The 18,310-nt window shown below is 66.4% G+C and overlaps 1 protein-coding gene across 6 annotated transcripts in view; it reads right to left on the bottom strand.

Annotated features, from left to right (window-relative positions):
* The window catches only part of MEGF6 (multiple EGF like domains 6), a 99,512-nt gene that overhangs the window by 43,348 nt on the left and 37,854 nt on the right, over positions 1-18,310 (bottom strand). Inside the window, exon 1 of one of the 6 annotated variants that reach the window (XM_082354596.1) lies at positions 9,340-9,549. The exons of the other annotated variants lie outside the window; for them this stretch is intronic. Coding sequence (XP_082210722.1) covers positions 9,340-9,523 — 184 coding nt within the window. The 5' untranslated portion in view covers positions 9,524-9,549. Of the gene's footprint in view, positions 1-9,339; positions 9,550-18,310 lie in introns of those variants that run through there. 6 annotated transcript variants of the gene reach the window in all.

The following is an 18,310-nucleotide window of genomic DNA, read 5'->3' as shown; positions in this document are numbered from 1 at the left end:
TGCTGCCGGCCCATCCCTCCTTCACACTTCAGCCTTCACTCACTCACTCCCTTCATTCCGCGAGGACCTCTGTGCCCACTCTGGGCAGGACATGGTTCTGAGAAACAGTGATGTCTCCCCACCCAGCTGAGGGCTACGTTCAGGTCTCCAGAGCCCGAGACAGCTCGTGATATGGATGAACTTGGGCGGTACCTCCCTTAAGGACAGGGGGTGGGGGGGAGATGGCTTTGGGCCTCCATCCCCACTAGGCTAGGCGTGGGGACTCTGGCACAGCCGTGATGGCAGCAGGCCACCAAGCGCAGAATGCCACCAGCAGCTCAGACAGAGCCTCCTCGGTGCCACCGAGCACTTCCAGGCACGCGGCTGTGGTCTGGAAGCTGTTTGGGAAATGCTTTCCCGATGTGGCGACTCGGGCTGGGTGTCTCTGCCCAGTGGAATGTCTGTGTGTCAGCAGGAGCTGACCCTCCACCCGCCGGGCCGGCTCCAGCTTTCCTCTCCAAGCTGGGCGGCCACCGAGTTCCTTTGCCAGGGCCCTGGCTGGGGCGAGGGCCCCCTGCTGCCCACCCCCCTACAATGCCACGGCTCCTCAGTGCTGGGCCCATCCCACCAGAGGCCCGTGACCATGGGGCTTTAGGGGCAGAACTGCCATGTTCCTGGGGCTGGCAGGAAGCCGGGCAAGACCAAGTTTCCTCCCCTCCCCCATCCATGTGATATCTGTCCCTTGGTGCTCACGGACACTTCCTCCGTGAAGCCCTCCGTGAGGCCTCTCGAGGCCCCGCCTCACCCTGCCACACAGTTAGGGAACCTGACCGCATGCTGCCAGTCTGCTGAGAAGGAGGTGGTGCCCATGCAGGCTGCCTCGGCCTCTGGATGCAGAGCGGGCGCTGGGGGAGCTTGGCTGGGCCTGGGAGCACGAGATGCCTGCAGGGGCCGGGGGCTGCCTCATGTCTCCCCCCAGGTTCCTAGGGGTCAAGGCGTGGGACAAGGAGGCCCTCCAGCGGGACAGGAGGAGATCAAGCCTGGGCGCCCTGCCCAGCCCGAGAGGGGAACCCTGGCCCTTCCTGTGTGGCCGGGGGATGGGGCACTCCCGGGTCCCAGCTTCTCAGGAGGAACTAAGGCTTCTGAAGGCAGGCGGGGGTGCGAGAGAGAGAGGAGTGACTCTCAGAGAAGTCCCCAGAGGTCACCGCCGTGACCCCCCGTGCCCTGGTGTCGAGGGTGATGGTCTACGGGCACAACAGACGCCGGGTGGGGTAGCAGTTGCTGGCCACCTGCTGACCACCCGCAGCAGCCTCTGTGCCAGGCACTCCCCGGGGCTGGGGCCGGACCGGGCCCGCTCACAGGCGGACGGGCGGGGGGGCCGCAGGCCTGGGCTCAGCCTCCACCTGAAGTCGGGTGTCACGTGACTGCTTCAGGCCTGGGGGGCAGAGGCTGGTTCGAGGACCCTGACGGCCGAGAAAGCAGTGTGGGAGCCAGCAGGTGGCTGCGAGGGGCACGGGGGCCGTGAGCAGGACCGGCCGGCGATCGGACGGCCCCCACCGGGCCCCAGCTGCAGGGCCAGGAAGGTGCTGGAAGGAGGCCTCTTTTTCAGGCTTCTCTTCAATCTGCCTCTCAGCCCAAAAGCCCTCCTCACCATCTCCCACCCCGCCCCCCGGGGACAAACGGCCCACCTGGCTGCTTCCACCCTTGACGTCCAGAGCCCAGCCCAGACCAGGTGGTCAGTTTTCAGCCTGGGCTCCACCCTGCCCCCACACAGGCCCAGGAGAACTGCCCCCAAATGTCCCTCCCACCCTGTCCCAGGACCGCTGCCGCAGCGCTTTTTCAGGAGCAGAGGCCAGTCCTGGTCTCGAGCCGTCCCAGCATCAGCCTCATAGCGAACCCATTACCCGCCTTGGCCCTCACCTGAGCCGAGGGAAGGAAAATGAAAACCACGGTTGTTTCCAAGAGCCCAGCTGCCATTCCTGCCTGCAGCTGCCCCGGTCCGGGGCCAGGCCCCCTCCTCTCACACACACGGGCCCCCGGAGAGCCCAGGATGGAGCAGCCACCGTCACACACGCTCTCCTCCAGAGACCAGACGGCTGGGGGGGCGTCCAGACCCCACCCTGCGCCAGGGAACCCAAGGCCTGGGCTACCCCTGGGGAGGACGCGGAGCCGCACCGGAGGCCCCCTGCACACGTGTGCACGTGTGTGCGCGCATGACGAGCCCCTCTCTGCAGCCTCCGCTCACTCCCCTGGGCCGTGTGAAGGCCAGGGTGAGGCCGGGTCCAGCCCCGGGGTGTGCCTGAGCCCTGGAATGCTGACACACCCCCGCCACGGGCACGGCCCCCGAGGCCTGGCTCTCCCTGGGGACATCCGAGCTTCCTGGGAGCAGTGAGCGCAGAAGGGGCACACAGACAGCCCGGAGCTCGTGCTGTACTCAGTGGAGGGGAGATGGTGAAGGCAGAGTGACGGGGAGGCTTCCTGGAGGAGGTGAGCCTGAGCCGGCCTTCGGACAGCTGGGGGTGGGGCGTGGTGTGAAGACGGACTTGGAGGATTTTGGGGGCAGGTGCAGGGTTGCTGGTGCAGAGGCAGGAGAGGCCCAAGAGGGATAAGTGCCAGGCGAGGAGTTTGGCCAAAGCCGTGTGCCTGGGCCTGGCCCACAGCAGACGCCCAGCCGGCCTGAACGAAGCAGCACATCGACGGCCCACTTCCAGCCACCCACACAGCCTGCTGGGCCCCCTCGGCCACTCCTCCTGCTGCCCTCTTCTCACCCAAAGGCCAAACTTGTTCACACAACACTGGGGTCATGGAGGCGGCAGCCAGGTCCGGCTGGGTACCCGGGGCTAGACAGCACTCACACCGCCTCCCAAGGTGCCCAGGCTGCAGCTGGCAGGGCTCCTGTGGCCTCTCCTGCCTCTGAGGCCCTGATGGCGCCCGTAAGTCCTCAAGGCCACCTGCCACACAGACGGAGCTCCGACATGGCCACCGTGCACACAAAGTGCAGGAGCGGTTTCTAAGCCACGGGACCTCCCGTCCCCGCCCTGAGCTCCCCCGCCTCCCCCAAGGCCTTTACACAGGTCTCATCGTACAGGCATCTCGCGGGATATTTTCAACTGTTTCCTCTCCAGGCAGAAGCAAAACTCTCCCCTCTGCATTCTGGTGCGGCTCCCACCCCACCCAAGAGCTGCTCCGGCCTGACCCCAGGGAACGGGGCGCCAAGGGATTTGACCATGGGATCTGGGGTGTTGGCTGAGGGCTCCGTGGGGTCAGGAGCCCAGCTGCCCATCGGGGTCGGGAGCAGCGAGGGGATGAGAGGATGGGGGTGGGAGGCTGGAGAAGATGCTGGGCATGGTGGGGAAGGTGCAGCCTCATTACCGTTGGGAGGGACAGAGATTAAGAGGCCGCAAGAGACACAGGCAGCAGGAGAATCCAATTAGGATGGAAGAGGCCTGCGGGGACCAGGGGTGATGGACGAGAACTCTCTCACCCGCCAGGCGGAGAGGCAGGGCAGGCGGCGAGGGGCCCGACCCACCCCGCCAGCCTGCGAGCCCCTCTCCAGCCCGGCCAAGGAGGGGCCGCTTCTACCCTCGGGAGCCACACAGACAGCGGAAGGGTCTGCCTTCCTGAGGCCACGGGCCCCGGTGAGCTCCGAGTCACCCTTACGGCCCCCGCCACTCAGGTGCAGCCCCTGGACCACTGGGAAGCAAAGCTGGGACCCCTGTGATTCAGGAGGAAAGTGGCTGCCTGGAGCCTCCGTTGCCCTGGCCCAGGAGCCCTGGCCTCCGGATGGGGGCAAGATCCAGCCTGACTCCTCTGCTGGGTCCCCTCCGTCTTCTCTGCCTAGGGCTTGTCCTCCCCATGGCTGCTGCCCCAGCCACAGGGTTCCCGGTGTGTTGACGTTCACCATTAGGATGTGTCTGCTTCCTCTCACTGAGCCCCAGGTCTGAGGACTGTGGCCTCCGAGGGTCACACCTGAACTAGGTCAGGGCTCAGGAATGAGAACCCGGCCTTGGCGGCCCTGCGTCCAGTCCTGCAGGCCCCACGGGCGTCCAGATGGCAGCCACTCAGATGCCGGCAGGCTGCACATCCTGGGGTCTCCTCCCAGGAAGCTGTCCAGGGCCGCGGTCCAGGCAGGCCCTCGCAGGGCAGGCCTCCTGCCTTTCCGTCACTGGCTGGCTCTCACTGCTGACTTTGTGGGCTATTGTCTTTCCTGCCTTGGCCTTAACCAAAAATGAACCTGCCAGAATCTGCTCACTAGAGGGATGAACTAGCCAGAGTCGGGAAATAAAAGCTTTTAACTCAGCACCTCTGACAGAGGAGGCCTCTGGCACAGACACCTCGTCGGAAATGGTGCCATCCTGCCTGGAGGGATCGCAGCCCGGGGCCAGGCTTCCTCACTCGTGTCCGGAGCACAGCCAGCCAGAGGATCTGGCCCAGGGAAGGCCCAGATTCCAGCCCTCACAGGAATGAGGCCAGGGCTTTGAAGGCCCAAGTTCACTCACGCTGGGATCCACGGCCCACAGGTGCACAACAAGCCCACCAGGCCACATCTCCGGCCTCAGTCTCAGCATCTGCAAGGGTGGGTCGCTCAGTAGATATTTGCTGGATGCCCCCTCTGTGCCGGGAACCGCTAGTGCTGGCCGTGCGCACGGAGCAAGTAGCCTGCTCCAGCCCCCGAATGCTGGCAGGCGACCCCTAGACGGGGCCTGAGCGCTCGCCTCGGTGGGGCCTGGGGCCGGGCGGGCCCACGACCTCGCTCTGGGCTTCATCCCTCCCCCCTGCCACCCCCTAGCTGTGTGACCCTGAACGCACTCCTGCCCCTCTCTGGGCCTCCCGCTCCTCTTTATAAGACGGGGGCTACGGGGCAGCGTGAGCGCTGAGCAGCCCAGTACACGCGTGGCGGCTGCAGCCGGAGCCTGGCGCGGGGTGCGGGCTGGAGCAGGCCGGGCGGCCTTCTTCACCTCCGCACGAGAGTCCTGCCACCCTTCCCGCTCTCCTGACTTGGGGAAGCTGGGTTACCTGGGAAGTGCAAGAGTCCTCCTGGCACTAAAGGCTCCCGAAGCTCCCCATTTAGGGGGTCTTGCCATCGGGGGCGGGGACCAAGTGTTTCCACATCAGGGGGGTCAGAGAAAGCCCACCACGAAGGGCCGAGGGAAGTGCCGACGGGACCCACCGGTCCAGGGCGCCAGGATGAGGGTCCCTAGCAGCTCCCCTTGCCCTCCTCCCCCATGGCCACAGGACAACACAGCTGGCCCGGGTCAGCCCACGGCCCTCCCAGCCCAGGGCTGGAGCCCCAGGGGCTTCCTAATCAGGGCCCGTCACTTCCCACGTTCCTGCCTCTCCCTCGGGACGGTGAGAACCTGGCAGCAGCCGGGCCGGGTGGGGGTGAGAGAGAACCCTCGTCGGGTCGGGACGTTGCTCGGCTGCTTTCCCACCCGGACCCTGACGGGACAAGCTCCACGGCAACGGCCGAGTCAGGCGGGGTGGGGGGCACGGCCTGTGCCATCCTGAGCACAGGGGCCTTAGAGCAGCCCCTTTCGCCCTTGAGAAGGGTCAGTCCCACGGCGGGGGCCGCGCAGACGTCAATGCCGGGCCCCCAGGGGCTGGGGGGCAGGGACGCCCCCGCTGTCTCAAAGCCTCGATCCCCCATGGGCGTCTCACAGACCCCCGTTAACGACCCCAGCTCTGTCCTTGATGCCCCCCAGCCAGGGAGGAGCTGGGCATCAGGGGGGGACACGCCGGGCCCCCAGGCAGGAGCCAGCCGTTTTCATGCTGGGCTGAGGACGCCCACCCGACAAAGGCTGCTCCCCGCCCAGCAACCCCCCGCCCCGCTTTCCAGGCCCCTCATTTTCTCCTGCAGCGGAGGGTGGGCAACAGGGGTGGGAAGAGTGGAACCGCCTCAGGCATAATTCCACCCCCAGCACCATGGGAAGGCCGGCCCTCAGGCCTGGACCCAGGAAGCCCCACTCCAAGCCTCGAGTTTCCCCTACAGAGACGCCCTGATTTTCTCCAACCGGCAGAATTCATTTCCCCCTCAGAACGGGACCAAAATGTCCTCCCCATTCCAGTGTCACTGTGGTCTTCAGGCCACACCACCCGGCCCGATGGAAGGACTGGACCCACCTCACAGATGGACTAAGCATCCACCTAGCCAGCACTGGGGGGAGGGAGCGAGGGAACTGGGAGGGCCTTGGGGTGGGCGGAGACCTGCCAGGGTCCAGCCCCCAGGCCCCCCCCCCAGATCTCCAGGCTCATCCCTGCAGACCTTGGTCAAGAGAAGGCAGGGAGGCTGGGGAGGAGGGCACGTGGCCCGAGGCCAGGGTGGGGAGGGGTTCAACTCAGGCTGGGCCCCCTCTTCTCTCCATCCCTGGCTCCCCCCTGAAGGCAGCCTGGGGAGTGGGGAGCCTGCCACGGGCGCTGGGCCGCGGGCCTCAAGGCATTTCCCCCGCGTCCGCTCAGGTGCCCTAAGAGGCCCGGGCATTACAAGCACCACTTTCCAGAGGAAGAAGCTGAGGTGCAGGGGCGCCCAAGGCGCTGAGCTGAGGCCCATCCTGGCCTTGCGGACACCAGAGTCAGACCCTGGCACGGCCTCCCCGGAGCAGCTGACACGGACAGCTGGCTGGTCCTGGGCAGGAGCTCAGGGCCCCCGCAGCTGGGACGGGAGTGCTACGGCGGAGCCCACGTTTCTCCCCAGGGCCCGCCACCTCCCTAAACCGCAGGTCTGAGCCCACCGGCCCTCGGGTCTGGGGCGGAGGGCCGGCACCTGTCAGAGGCCACGCCCTACCGGGGCGGCCGGGGGAGCAGCAGTAGGCACGCGGCCTCACCTGGGTGACGTGCCCAGCCCCAGGCACCTGCCCCCCCAGCAGAGGGGAGCATGGCTCCTGCCCAGCACGGCCCCCCAGAACATGACAGACACACGGCCTGGCGACTCTCCCCGGGTCGGGGGCCAAGGCACCCTCCGGCCAGGCCCCCATGCCAGCGCTCAGTCTTATCGCGTCGATTATCACTGGAGCGGTTTCTGGGCTCACCCCACCGGCGACTCGGCGCACGGCCCCACGTGTGAGCGGCAGAGCCATCCTGTCTGTGGTAACATCTTGATTTCCTGTCGGCTCTGCTTGCACTAGGCCAGCCGGCCACCGCCAGAGCCCCGCTCACTCGCCGGAGCTGCGATTTCAGGGGCGGCAGGGCTGGCAGGGGGACAGAGAAAACAGCAGGCGCTTGGCTCTCAGCAGAGCCCTCTCGGCCACGCGGTGACTCGGAGCCCCAGCCATCCCAAACACGCAGAGCCAGGGTCAGCAAGCTCCCGGGGGGGCCGGGGCCGGGGAGGGGCCGAGAGGGAGGAAAGGGCAGGCGCGGCGGTGTGCAGGGTCTGAGGCCAATCTCTCCTGCCTGGCCCCCTCCCTGGTCGTATCGCTGGTACCCCTGCCTTCAGCCAACAGCCAGGTAGCAACCACCTTGCCTGTCCTCGGGACACTCTGGATTAAGGGATTCCAAAGCCCCCCAAGGAACGCCGTCAGGGCCAGGCCTGCTGACCCTCTGCTGTAGCCAAGTTGTGGACTTGTGTTCCAGGACCGCATCTGGCCTCTGGGCCCCGGGTCAGGACTGGGAGCCCAGAGCACAAGTCAGAAGACGCCCAGCCCCGGGGCAGCCCCAGCATGCCCCCCCAGGGCCTGGCCTGAGCCCTGGACCTGGGAGACCCAGGGCCTCCCAGGCACCAACAAGGGGCTGGGTTGCCCAGCCGCGGGTTCTGGGGGCTAAGGACCAGAAGGGGCAGGGAACGGGAAACCCGAGACCCAGCCCCAATCTGGAGGCCACTGGGCTGGGGACGCCTCACAGCAGGGACGCCGGATGCAGAAGAGGCTCAGAGAGGCCGCGAGGGCAGCAGTGTGCCAGCGGCAGACGTGGGTGGGGAACGGGACCCTCCACGGGCACCTCCCGTGGGTCGAAGGCCAGGAGACCTCCATGCAGGAGCACGTGTCTTGCGTGCGGGCATCCCTGGGGCTCGCAGAGGCGGGGAAGCTGGGGGCAGGTGAGGGGGCCTGAGGCGCATGCGGGGCCTGCCCTGGGCCCGGCAAGTTCAAGGCCGCTGATTCCTTCCCGACACCAGTGCAGCCACCCCCACTTCAGGGGGTGCCGACAGAAGAGCGGACACAGGTCTGGGGCGGGGTACTCCTCCCCCCAGCTGCACCTGCACTCGGCGTGCCCTGGGGCAGAGCTGCGGGCCTGGGTGAGATCTGTCACCCACTTCCCAGGGGCTCACTTCATGGAAGGGGAAACCAAGGCCAACAGCAGGACGAGGGTGGGTGACGTCGTCGTCTGGCTCCTGCTCACCCCCCTCCCCAGAGGCACAGGGTCCCCAGGTCCCGGGCTGTGAGCCACAGGTCATTGCCGCCTCTCCGCTGCGCTCGCCCCCTCCCCCAGCCTCGCTGCTGACGAAAACACGCCGGAAGTGAGCCCCGTTCGCAGACCATCTCGGCCAGGGCAGGCTCCCCCGGCGCCCAGACCCCCAGTCCAGTGGCTGTCCCCCCGCCGCTGCCCCCAGCCTGAGCAACGGCTCACAGCTGGCCTCTGGCAAAGCGGGAGACAGTGTTCTGAGATGACCGCAGCTGTCTGATGCTGTTCTGGGGAGGGAGCGCAGATGCCCGCCAGCTCACAGCCCCCGTGCTCTCAGGAGGGCCAAGCTGCCCACCAGTCCTGGGGTCGGGAGCCAGGCAGGGGCGGCGCAGGTGCAGGAGGGTGGGGGAGATGGGGGGAGCGGCGTGGGCCCCCGCACCCCCTCCCCTGCTCCCTCCCGGCCTCAGCGCTAACCTGTTCCCCTCTCTCCTCTCCAGGAATTTTCCTCTGTCTGTTCTTGATTTAGCTGACAGCCTGCCAGCAGTGGTACACGCCCAGAGCTGAGGACCTCAGCCAGTCCTTGGCAGGGCAGGGTGCCCCCCGGTGTCCCCGTGCAGCCCGGCCACACAGCCCGCCCTCCGTCCCTCACGGGGGGCCCTGCAGCTGCACGCAAGTCAGCTGGCCGCCCCCCCACCCCAACCCCGCCGCCCGCCGCCAGCTGCATCTTCCCCAAGCAGAGCAACCTCCCTCTCCCTGCACGGCCCCCAGGGGCTCTCCACCCGCATCAGGCTCTCTGACTCCCCCAAGGCTACTTTCAGGAGCAACGTGTGGACTCCCCAAAGGTGTGGGGAGAGGTCGGGCAGGGAGGACCCCGAGGAGCTGGCCATCACCACCCAGGACCCCGAGTGGCCCTCCTCGAGCAGCCCGGGGTGGGGAGCAGGTGGCCCCAGGGATCGACCAGGGCAGGGGCGCTGAGCCCAAGGCCAGGCAGTGGCAGCGGGCTGGCCGGGGTCTGGGCCAAAGACCTACCTTGGCAGGTCTTGCCATCTCCCTGCAGCTGGTGGCCGGGGGGGCAGCGGCAGTAGAAGCCACCCAGGGCGTTGCGACACTGGCCCTCACAGCCCCCGTTGCCAGTGGCACACTCGTCCACGTCTGCGAGGGGGGAGACACGAGTGAGCCCAGCGCGGGGCCAGGCGAAGCTCAGGACTCCCATGGCACAGCATGACACGGCCTGGCAGGGACGGGCCAACCTCACCCCCCAGACAGGCCCCACGAGAGCGGGAACCTGTCCATCGGCCTGCCCACAGCAGGGGGCTGTGCTGCCAGCCAGGTCCTTCCCACACCCAGGACCAGCAGCCCGGCCTAAGGCATTCCAGTGCGGTTTGGCAGGAATGCCACGCGGGTACAGCTGGGCACAGGAGCGGGCCCTGCTCCCCAAGGAGCCGAGTCCCCGCGAGAACGGCCTCTGCACGTGTTCCCATCCAGCTGCCGGTTTGCTGGGGAAACCAGGCCTCCCCCAGCACTGAGGCCAGAGGAGTCCCCACTGCCACCCTCACAGCTGTCCCCAGACCTGGTAGAGCCCCACCCCTCACCCCCGGACCCAGATCTCCCCCCACTCTCTGGTCTGTTGGGGTCGTGTGGCACGTGAGCCAGGCCTGGACAGGACGCTGGGCTCTGGCGTGCGGAGCGGAGCGGGCAGGAGACCCCAACCACGAGGCCACCTTGCTGAACCCACGGCTCCCCCAGCCCCTGCTCAGCCTTTGCGGGTGCAGGATCATGGTGCTTCCCCTGGGACGGGGCATGCGGCCAGCTGGAGTGCCAGACACCTGCCTGGGGCTGGTGGCATCATGGCCTCACATACCCAAGCCTACCAGCCGGGGCCTGGAGGACCCAGGTGCCTCGTTTCCCAGAACACCTCACAGGTGTGGAGTGACAAGGGGACCAGGCACCTCTGCCCACCCCCAGCCCCACACTGTGCTGCCTGCACGAGGTCTGAGGGGCTCTGCTCTGTCCTCCCAGCCTTTCAAGGCCAAAGGCAGCGGCTCTCCTGGTCTCATGGGGAATATGACCCGGAGCCAAGCGGAGACCCCAGTGAGCCACAGGCCATGGATGGCCAGGTGCCAGCACAGCTCTCCGGGTGCAGCTGCTGGAAGCGCCACCCTCGCCTGGAGGCTCGCGGCCCAGACAAACAGGGGCTGCAGCCCCACCCAAGGCCAAGCCCCCCGCCCCCCCGCTTCGGCACTCATCTCTGCTGGTACTTCCTCGGGAGGGTCCCTGGGAGACCCCGAGCCTGGCTTAGGCTGCAGGGGAGGCCACGGTCCCACGGGAAAGGCGGTGCTGGAATGCAGCTGTCAGCCCCGGCCCGCAAGGTTAACATCGGGAATTTTCTGGGAATTCCTAGAGAGTTACACAGGGCGAAACCGTGCTCAGCCCAGCCCGGGGGTCAGAGCCGGGGTGCCCAGGGTTTCCCCACCAGCCCTCCAGAGGGGAGCAGCCAGGTGCGAGCCCCCCGAAGCCCCAGGGCCGGTCCTGATCTTTGGGCTGTGCCCCAGGCAGCGGGGCCGCAGGCCGAGGGTGCCCTCCCACAGCTGCTGACACGGCAGGGTCCCCAGGGCCCCCGCACCACCGCCAGGGCAGGGTCAGCCTCACAGCTGCCCCACAGCGCCGCGCCCTGCCCTGACCCCGTGGATGCCGGTGACAGGGGGCCACTGTGGCCCGGAGCCTCAGGGACTCCTACACCCGCAGAAAAGCCCTGCTGGCTGACGGGGCACCGGGGGCTGCAGGGCCTGGAACTCACAAGGGCACCTGATGCGTCCCTCCACCCGCAGTCTGGACGGCACCCTGGGGGCGCCATGTCTGCCTGGCCCTCAGTGCCCCTGCCCCCCGGTATCTGCATGCTGGGTACCGAGGCTCAGCACCCTGGCAGCCCCCTGCACCCCCTGGCTGAGCTGAGCCCCTTGTGTCTCTGCACTCGGGGCTGCTCAGCACCTGTATCTGCTCACAGCTGGACCGTGCCAGCCTCAGCGTGGAAACTGGGCCCCATTAGTCTCAGGGTCCCGGGGCCCAGGCCAGGCCAGGCAGGCAGGGGGCCACAGGATGCCCTCAGTTGCCACTGCACAAACATCACACCCAGGGCCTCCCGGAGAGAAGCAGAGCGGGCAGGGGGCTGGCCCTCCCCGTGACCCCTCCCCAGGCAGTGGCAGCCCAGACTGAGAAGGAGGTGACCCTGCCCAGGGCCAGGGAGGAGCTGGGCAGATTCCGCAGGCTCCCCTCTGCTGACCACCTGCTGTGTACACAGCTACGGGGTGAGGGATACAGTCGTAAAGAACCCGCCATCCTGGGCAGGAGCAGAGCTCGGGGGAGGGCCCAGATTCTGCACATCAGGTTCAAGTCACCTGCTGGGGCGGGGCGGAGGGGGATTGATCACCTGTTTAACTCCCCACCTGCCGCAGCTAGAGGCTGCGCTTTTCATGCATAGCACCTCTGGACCAGCACCACTGTACCCGCAGCCCCTCCAGAACCCAAGCCTCGTGGGCACGGGGCCTTGACCTCGTCGCCTCCTTGCTGTAACTCCAGCACCGAGAACAAGCCCGCACACGGCTGTGGAATGAAGCTGTAAGAGTAGGTGCCCGCGGGTGCCTCGTGGGTGCCTGGGGAAGGGGTGGAAGGGACTCCCTAAATCCTTTCTGAATCCGTATGGCTGATTCAAAAACCAAAGTAAACAGCAGATCTTTCAGGCTGGGGGCAGCTCAGGGTTGGGGGGCAGCTGTGCGCCCTGTGGGTACCCCAGGACGATGGGCAGCCCTGCCAAGGGCAGGGCCAGCAATGACCCCTCCCCGGCCAGCCTCAGGGTGGGGGACAGGGGACTGCCGCAGCCCAGCAGCCAGGCCTGGGCTGGAACCCATGGGAGGCCAGTGGCAGAGGGGCCCGGAGCTCCCTGCACAGGCCCGGGAAGGAGAGACAGAGAGACACCCCCCTTTCCTTCCTGCCCCAAGACCGGGTGTTTGGGGCTCCAGGTCTGGGTGCGGAGACCAGGGCTACCTGGGGGCTTCTGGGAGCAGATCCTGGGAAGTCCTGGCCCAGGGTGGCGTGCAGCACAAACCTCCTGCTTCTAGAATGATCCATCAGTTCACCAGGGACCCCAGCGCGGGATACCCTGAGCCAAATTCCAACGGCTACTCCCGGCAGCCCGACCCTCCCCGCAGGGGACCCAGCTGGCCGGCCCTCAGGGACCCCATTCCAGCTCTGGCCCATCACGTGTGGACCAGAATTTTACGGGGGCAATGACACAGCCCAGGAAACCACCCGGGGTCTGACTGCCTTTCTTGCTCATGAAGCCAGTCTGGGGCGGGGGGGCGGGGGGTGAACGGGAGCCCAGTGGCCTGGTCGCCTGACGGGCCCAACGCTCCAGCTTGTCGCAGGGGTGGCCTGAGCCCAGGCGAGGTCAGGAGGTCGAAGGCCAGGTCCTGGCCTGCCCTGAGACAAGTCCTTGCCTGGAGCTGCCGCTGGGGCCTGTCTGGCCGGTGACGGAGGGCGCTGCTCCAGCAAGCACTCAGGAGGCAGGCGCCCCGAAACCCTGGCCTCTCGGGCAACCAGCCCAGGAGCACCGCAACCCGAGGGAAGGCGGCGTTTCCGGGGGTTCCAGGGTGCCTCCGGGGTGCATTCCTCCCATTTCTGCGGCGAGGCGGCAGGGCGGAGTGGCCTCTGGGCCTCAAGCCAGGCCTCTGAGCGTGCGCGTGGAGCGTGGACGCTGACCCCCAGAGCTGGCCCTCCATCCTTCTCACCCACCCCCTCGCCACACAGAGCGAAAGGCCAGCCTAAAGGGCCCTGAGGGGGGAGGCGGCTGCCCCAGCCCGCTCCCTGGGGGGGATGTCCGCCAGAAGAACGTAACACCTCCCTCGACGAAGCCAAGAGTCCCCGCAGGACCCGGCAAGCCCACTGCAGGCATCTGCCTGAAAGAACCGAAACAGGGACTTAGACGCACGCCTGTGCAGGCGCGGCCACAGCAGCGCACGTGGACACAGCTCGTGTCCATCGACAGACGAGGGGATAGGCCCACGTGGTCCAGCCCTGCCGCCGGACAGCGTTCGGCCACAGAAGGGAGCACAGCGCGGCAGCGAGGTGAACCTCAGAAACACGATGCTCGGTGAGAAGCCAGACACGGAAGCCTCATACTGTGTGATTCTGTTTAGAGGAAACGTCCAGAACAGGCAAATCCACAGAGACAGTGGATGAGTGGAAGCCAGGGGCTGGGTGGTGGGGAGCGGCTGACTGATGGGTCCGGGGCCTCCTTCGGGATGAAGTACGTGGGGGAGGTGGTTATACCACACTGTGAACGTGCTTGATGTCACTGAACTGCACGCTTCAGAGGGATCGATTTTATGTCACATGAATTCCACCTCAATTTTTAAAAAGCGCTCCTCAGACCGGCCCCCACACGGCCGATGTCCAGGGATTCGGTGCAGCAGGAAGCGGGTGCCTGGGCCTCGGCTCCTGGATGGCTCTGGCCCCGGGCACAGGGCCCTGCCTCGGGCTACAGAGGCCCTAAGTAGCCAGCGGCCACCCAGCCTGGGCGAGGGCGCCGGAGGCCTTGACCTTCCAGCTGACGCGGCCACCAGGGGCCGCAGAGTGAGTAGCGTGCTTTCCCGACCCCCGGGGAACATGAGGGCCCCCCTGAGAGACGTGGTCTCCACACCCCCCTGCCCGCCCGCCAGCAGCCTGGGTGTGACAGTGGGGCTCTGAGGGTGACTGCGAGGTACACACGAGGCTGGAATCAGAGCCCAGCCCGGCCCGGTCTGGACGGCCAGTGGTGGGCCTCCGAGTCGCCCAGGTGTGAAGCGGCTGAGAAAAGGCACATGGCTCCAGGGGAGGGCACAGGGCAGGCCGAGGGACCCCCGCGCCAAACTGTGAGGATGAGGAAGTCTCACCCCGAGAACGGAAGCTGAGACCACCCAAAGGGAGGCCGCCCAGCCCACCAGGCCGGGACGTGGCCAGGCCTTGGCTCTGGGGACAGTCAGCCCTTATCCCCGTCCGCCCACCTAGGCCTCAGGCTACCTGTCAGGAGCCAGGATTTACAAGGCCCTGCCTGCCGAGGAGGCCAAGAATCCTCTCTTCCTGCAGCCAGGTGTCACCCAGACAGGTCAGGGCTGCTTCCAAAATCTCAGCCGGGAGGGCTGACGAAAACCAGCTGGACCCGAGTCAGCCGTGCGGGGCTCCAGAGACAGAGACAGAGGAGCTCGAAGTATGCGGGGAGCGGGGGGTGCAGCTTCACAAAGGGCCCTGAGCTGCAGGGGGCCTGGAGAGGCAACTCCCCGGGGGAGCGTGGGCAGCCCCTCACCCTCCCGGCCCCACTGAAGGGCAGGAGGTCAGCGCCTGGGGAGAGGGGCGACCCGAGCATCCCTGCGGCCAGCACAGATGGACCGGCACGGGGAGCCCCTCCCTGGCCTGCAGAGTCCATCTCCCCAGGAATGTCCCCCCACCGCCCCGTGCCCCCGGGGGGAGGCCGGACAAGTGGGGCTCCCTGAGTGAGCTTGCTCCGCAGGCCGACACGCCTGCTCGGCACCCCAGCCAGTGCAGGTCGGGGCCTGCCTCGGAGCGTGTGCGCCCCGCCCCACCCCAGAGACCCCCTTCCCGGGCACCGACTGCGTGTCGCAGGCAGGGGTTCGGCCTCCGAGACAAGTGAGGCAAGGACCCTGCAGGGGCTCTGAGCCAGCCTCGGGGGGACAGATGCCGTGGGGGCCACAAAGCAGCGACAAAACCCGGGACTGGGCTGGGCCCTCGCCATCAGCCTGTGGGAGACAAGGTGGCTCCCAGCGAGGACCAGGCTGGGAAGGCAGGGGCGTCGGGAAGACCAGGCAGGCAGAGGAGGAGGGCTCTGCAGCAGGCCGGGCTGGGGGCAGAGCTGCAGGAGGGGCCTCAGCTCCGACCCAGGGGAGCTGGAAATTCACCTGGAGTCAGGCAAGCGGCCCCAGGGTGTCCGGGCCACAGTCAGAGGTGCTGGTATAGTGTCCTGGGCTGCAGTGACAAAGGATCACAGATCTGGTGGCTTAAACAACAGAAATGTATCCTCCTTTGTTCTGGGGATCACGAGAACAGAATCAATGTCCCTGGGCTGAAACCAAGCGTCAGCATGGCCAAGCTCCGTCCTGAGGCCCGAGGGGCGAGCCTCCCCTTGCCTCGTCCACGAGCCGGGGCTCCTGGCCTCGTGGCCGCATGCCTCCCACCCCCGCATCCAGGCCTGGACAGCAGTGGCCTCCGCCCTGCGCTGCCCTCAGCCAGAAGCTGGGTGGGGCAGCGCCCAAAGCAGGGCTGGGGTCCCGAGGGCACGGCCTAGGGTCTGGGCTGGCTCGGCCTCTTGGCCGCTGGGTGAACACGGCCCATCGCAAAACCCCTCCGGGCCTCGGTGTCCTCATCCCGAAAACGGGCAGAGGAATGCATGCAGAGAAGGACGGCTAGGGGATCCGAGGGACCCCTCGGAGAGGACGGATCCCTCGTCGGTACTTAATTCCATTCGAGTCAGAAATGAAAGCCCAAAGCAGCACAGCCCCCGGGCCCGGCCTAGGACCCAGGCCCACAGCAGCCGAAGCCAGACTCCAGCTCACTCTCGTGGCCGCCTGGGCCCGTTACAAAAACGCAGAGGCCCCAGAGGGCGGCGCAGAAGCCCCTCCTCGCGCCTCCCTGCCTCGCCGTGCGGCCAGGCCAGGACCCGCCTCAGCTTGTCCCAGAAGCTCCCGGACCACATTCCCTCCCGGCTCCCTGGCTCCCAGGGAAGAGTCTGCCAGGTGGGGCGGGGACCAGGGCCCAAAGGCAGACCCACCCCTGCCCCCGGCTGAAAACACAGTTACTGTGGAGACCTGCCCAGCATCCTTCTGACATCCATCAAGGTGCAAATGGTTTGAAACAAGCCCCCAGCTCCAAGAGCTGTCCCACCACAGCCCACCCTCCCGCACAGGACGACAGGGTCCCAGCGGCACGGGAACCGGCCAGAGCAGGGCCGCGGCCAGCGGAGACGGCTCGGCTCAGCCTGTCACAGAGGGGGCAGCCTCCCTGGTCTGGGCGCTGATTTTGGCCATGTTGGTGGGCCGCCCTGTGGGTCAGTGTTCAGCCCCCGACCCCGCCAGGAGTTCCCAGGACGGGGAGTGGGGCCTGTCAGCCCCCATGTAACCTGGAGCCCTGTGTGAAGCACCCGTTTCCAGATTGATCTCCGCCACCCTGGTCCAGAGAGCCCCCAAGGAGCAACCTGGGGCAGAAAATGTCACACACGCTTTACGAGGTTGCCGGGGAAACGGGAAGGTCCAAAGCTGTTTGACGGAGGGAATAAAATTCGCAGTTACCCCCTCTCGGAGCAGGAGCGAGCCGGGGTAGGAGAAACTCCTGTAAAGACAAGACGCCTGCAGCTTCCATCCAGCACACACACCAGGCCTCCCGGCGCTGCCCCCTCTGCAGCTTGGGGACGTCCCCCCACCGGGACAGCCTGCAGCCCCACAGAGGACGACCAAGAGGCCCACCCACTGCTCAGGGAACACGCAAGACCCACGCGGCCCGGGGCGGGCAGCACATGACCTGTCGTCCAAAATGGGACGCTCCGGAGAGTAGACGAGGCCCCAGCAAAAATGACCCAGGAAAATAGCATAAAGCATGCAGATGCTCACAGCTACGAGAACATTCCAGAACGCCGCCGGCCTGCTGGGTGCAGGTGGTGGGGCTGCAATCATTTTTTTCTGTTTCCCAATACTTAGTTACTGGAGCAGACAGAATAAGGGCCCCCAAAGATGTCCAAGTCCTCATCCCCAGATCCTAACAGGGCAAAGTGGAATTACAGTTGCCAATGGGCTGACCTTGCAATAGGGGCATGTCCTGGACGATGTGGGCGGGTCCAGTGTCATCACAGGGTCAGAGAGTCAGAGTAGAGAGGTGAGGGCGTGAGAGGCACCTCGCTGCTGGCTTTGAACGTGGAGGAACGGGCCGCGAGCCAAGAACCTCAGGCACCCCTAAAGCTGGCAAAGGCCAGGGGCAGCCTCTCGCTCGGAGCCTCCAGGACGAGCCCGCCCTGCCCCCAGCTGGACTTGAGCCCGGTGAGACCCATGTTGGACTTGTGACCTCAGAACAGTGAGATAATAAATGTGTGTCTTAATCCCCTAAGTCTGGGCAATCTGTCACTGCAGCAAAAGAAAACTAATACAGTCATCGGGCATGTATCACCTTTAAAACTGGAAAGAACGAAAACTACTTCTTTAGAGAAGAATTCTTCACACTGCTCCAGGGCTGCAACTTGCCCTTGGCCAGAGGGCATCCCGCCCAGCTGGGCCGGCCCGGGGAGGCCCCCCCCACCCCGACACTGGGAGGGGAGTTGCTCTGTAAGCCTGCTGCCACCTGGCTGGGTGGTTATCTCTCTCCTGCAGCTCAGAAGTCCGCCAGCCAGGGCAGCCAGAACATTCCAATGCAATTCCCATCATACCCCACCCCAGCTCAGCACAGGCCAGAGGGATGAGGGGCCCACACATCACTCATCCACACCCACAAGCATCCACCAGCGTCCAACACCCCTGTGAGGACATACTGTCTCTGCTCGCAGGGCCCCACCAGCCAGGGAGGGAGGGAAGACTTCCAGGATGTGGGGAGAGGGAGCCCGAGAGAGCAACCCGAAGGGAGAAGCCCAGAAAGGAAAACCCGGGAGGCCTCCTGGAAGCAGCGTCCCCAGGGCCGACGCTACTCTGGCTCCAAGGAATCCATCGGTCTCTCCAAGGGGTGCTGCTGGGGCAGGTGCAGGAGACGCGGGGGCCGCGCGTCCCACTGCTGCAAGGATGATCGCTGAGCGCCAAGCCCTGTCTTCGAGTTCGCGGAGAGTCTGTCCTCTAAAGGAGCCCCATGGGTCCTCCTGCACAGGACAGAGACTCTGCGAGGCAACCATCCCCACCACCACCACCCTGCTCTGCTGGCTCTGAAAGTTTGGGATTTATCATCTGTCTTGGCTAAAACGAGGCTTTCTCGTCTGGACCTG

Source organism: Balaenoptera borealis (genome assembly GCF_965194805.1).
Source record: "Balaenoptera borealis genome assembly, chromosome: 1".
NCBI lineage: Eukaryota > Metazoa > Chordata > Mammalia > Artiodactyla > Balaenopteridae > Balaenoptera > Balaenoptera borealis.
Note: the sequence above shows the minus strand (reverse complement) of the source record. Positions and strands in the feature narration are given on the sequence as shown.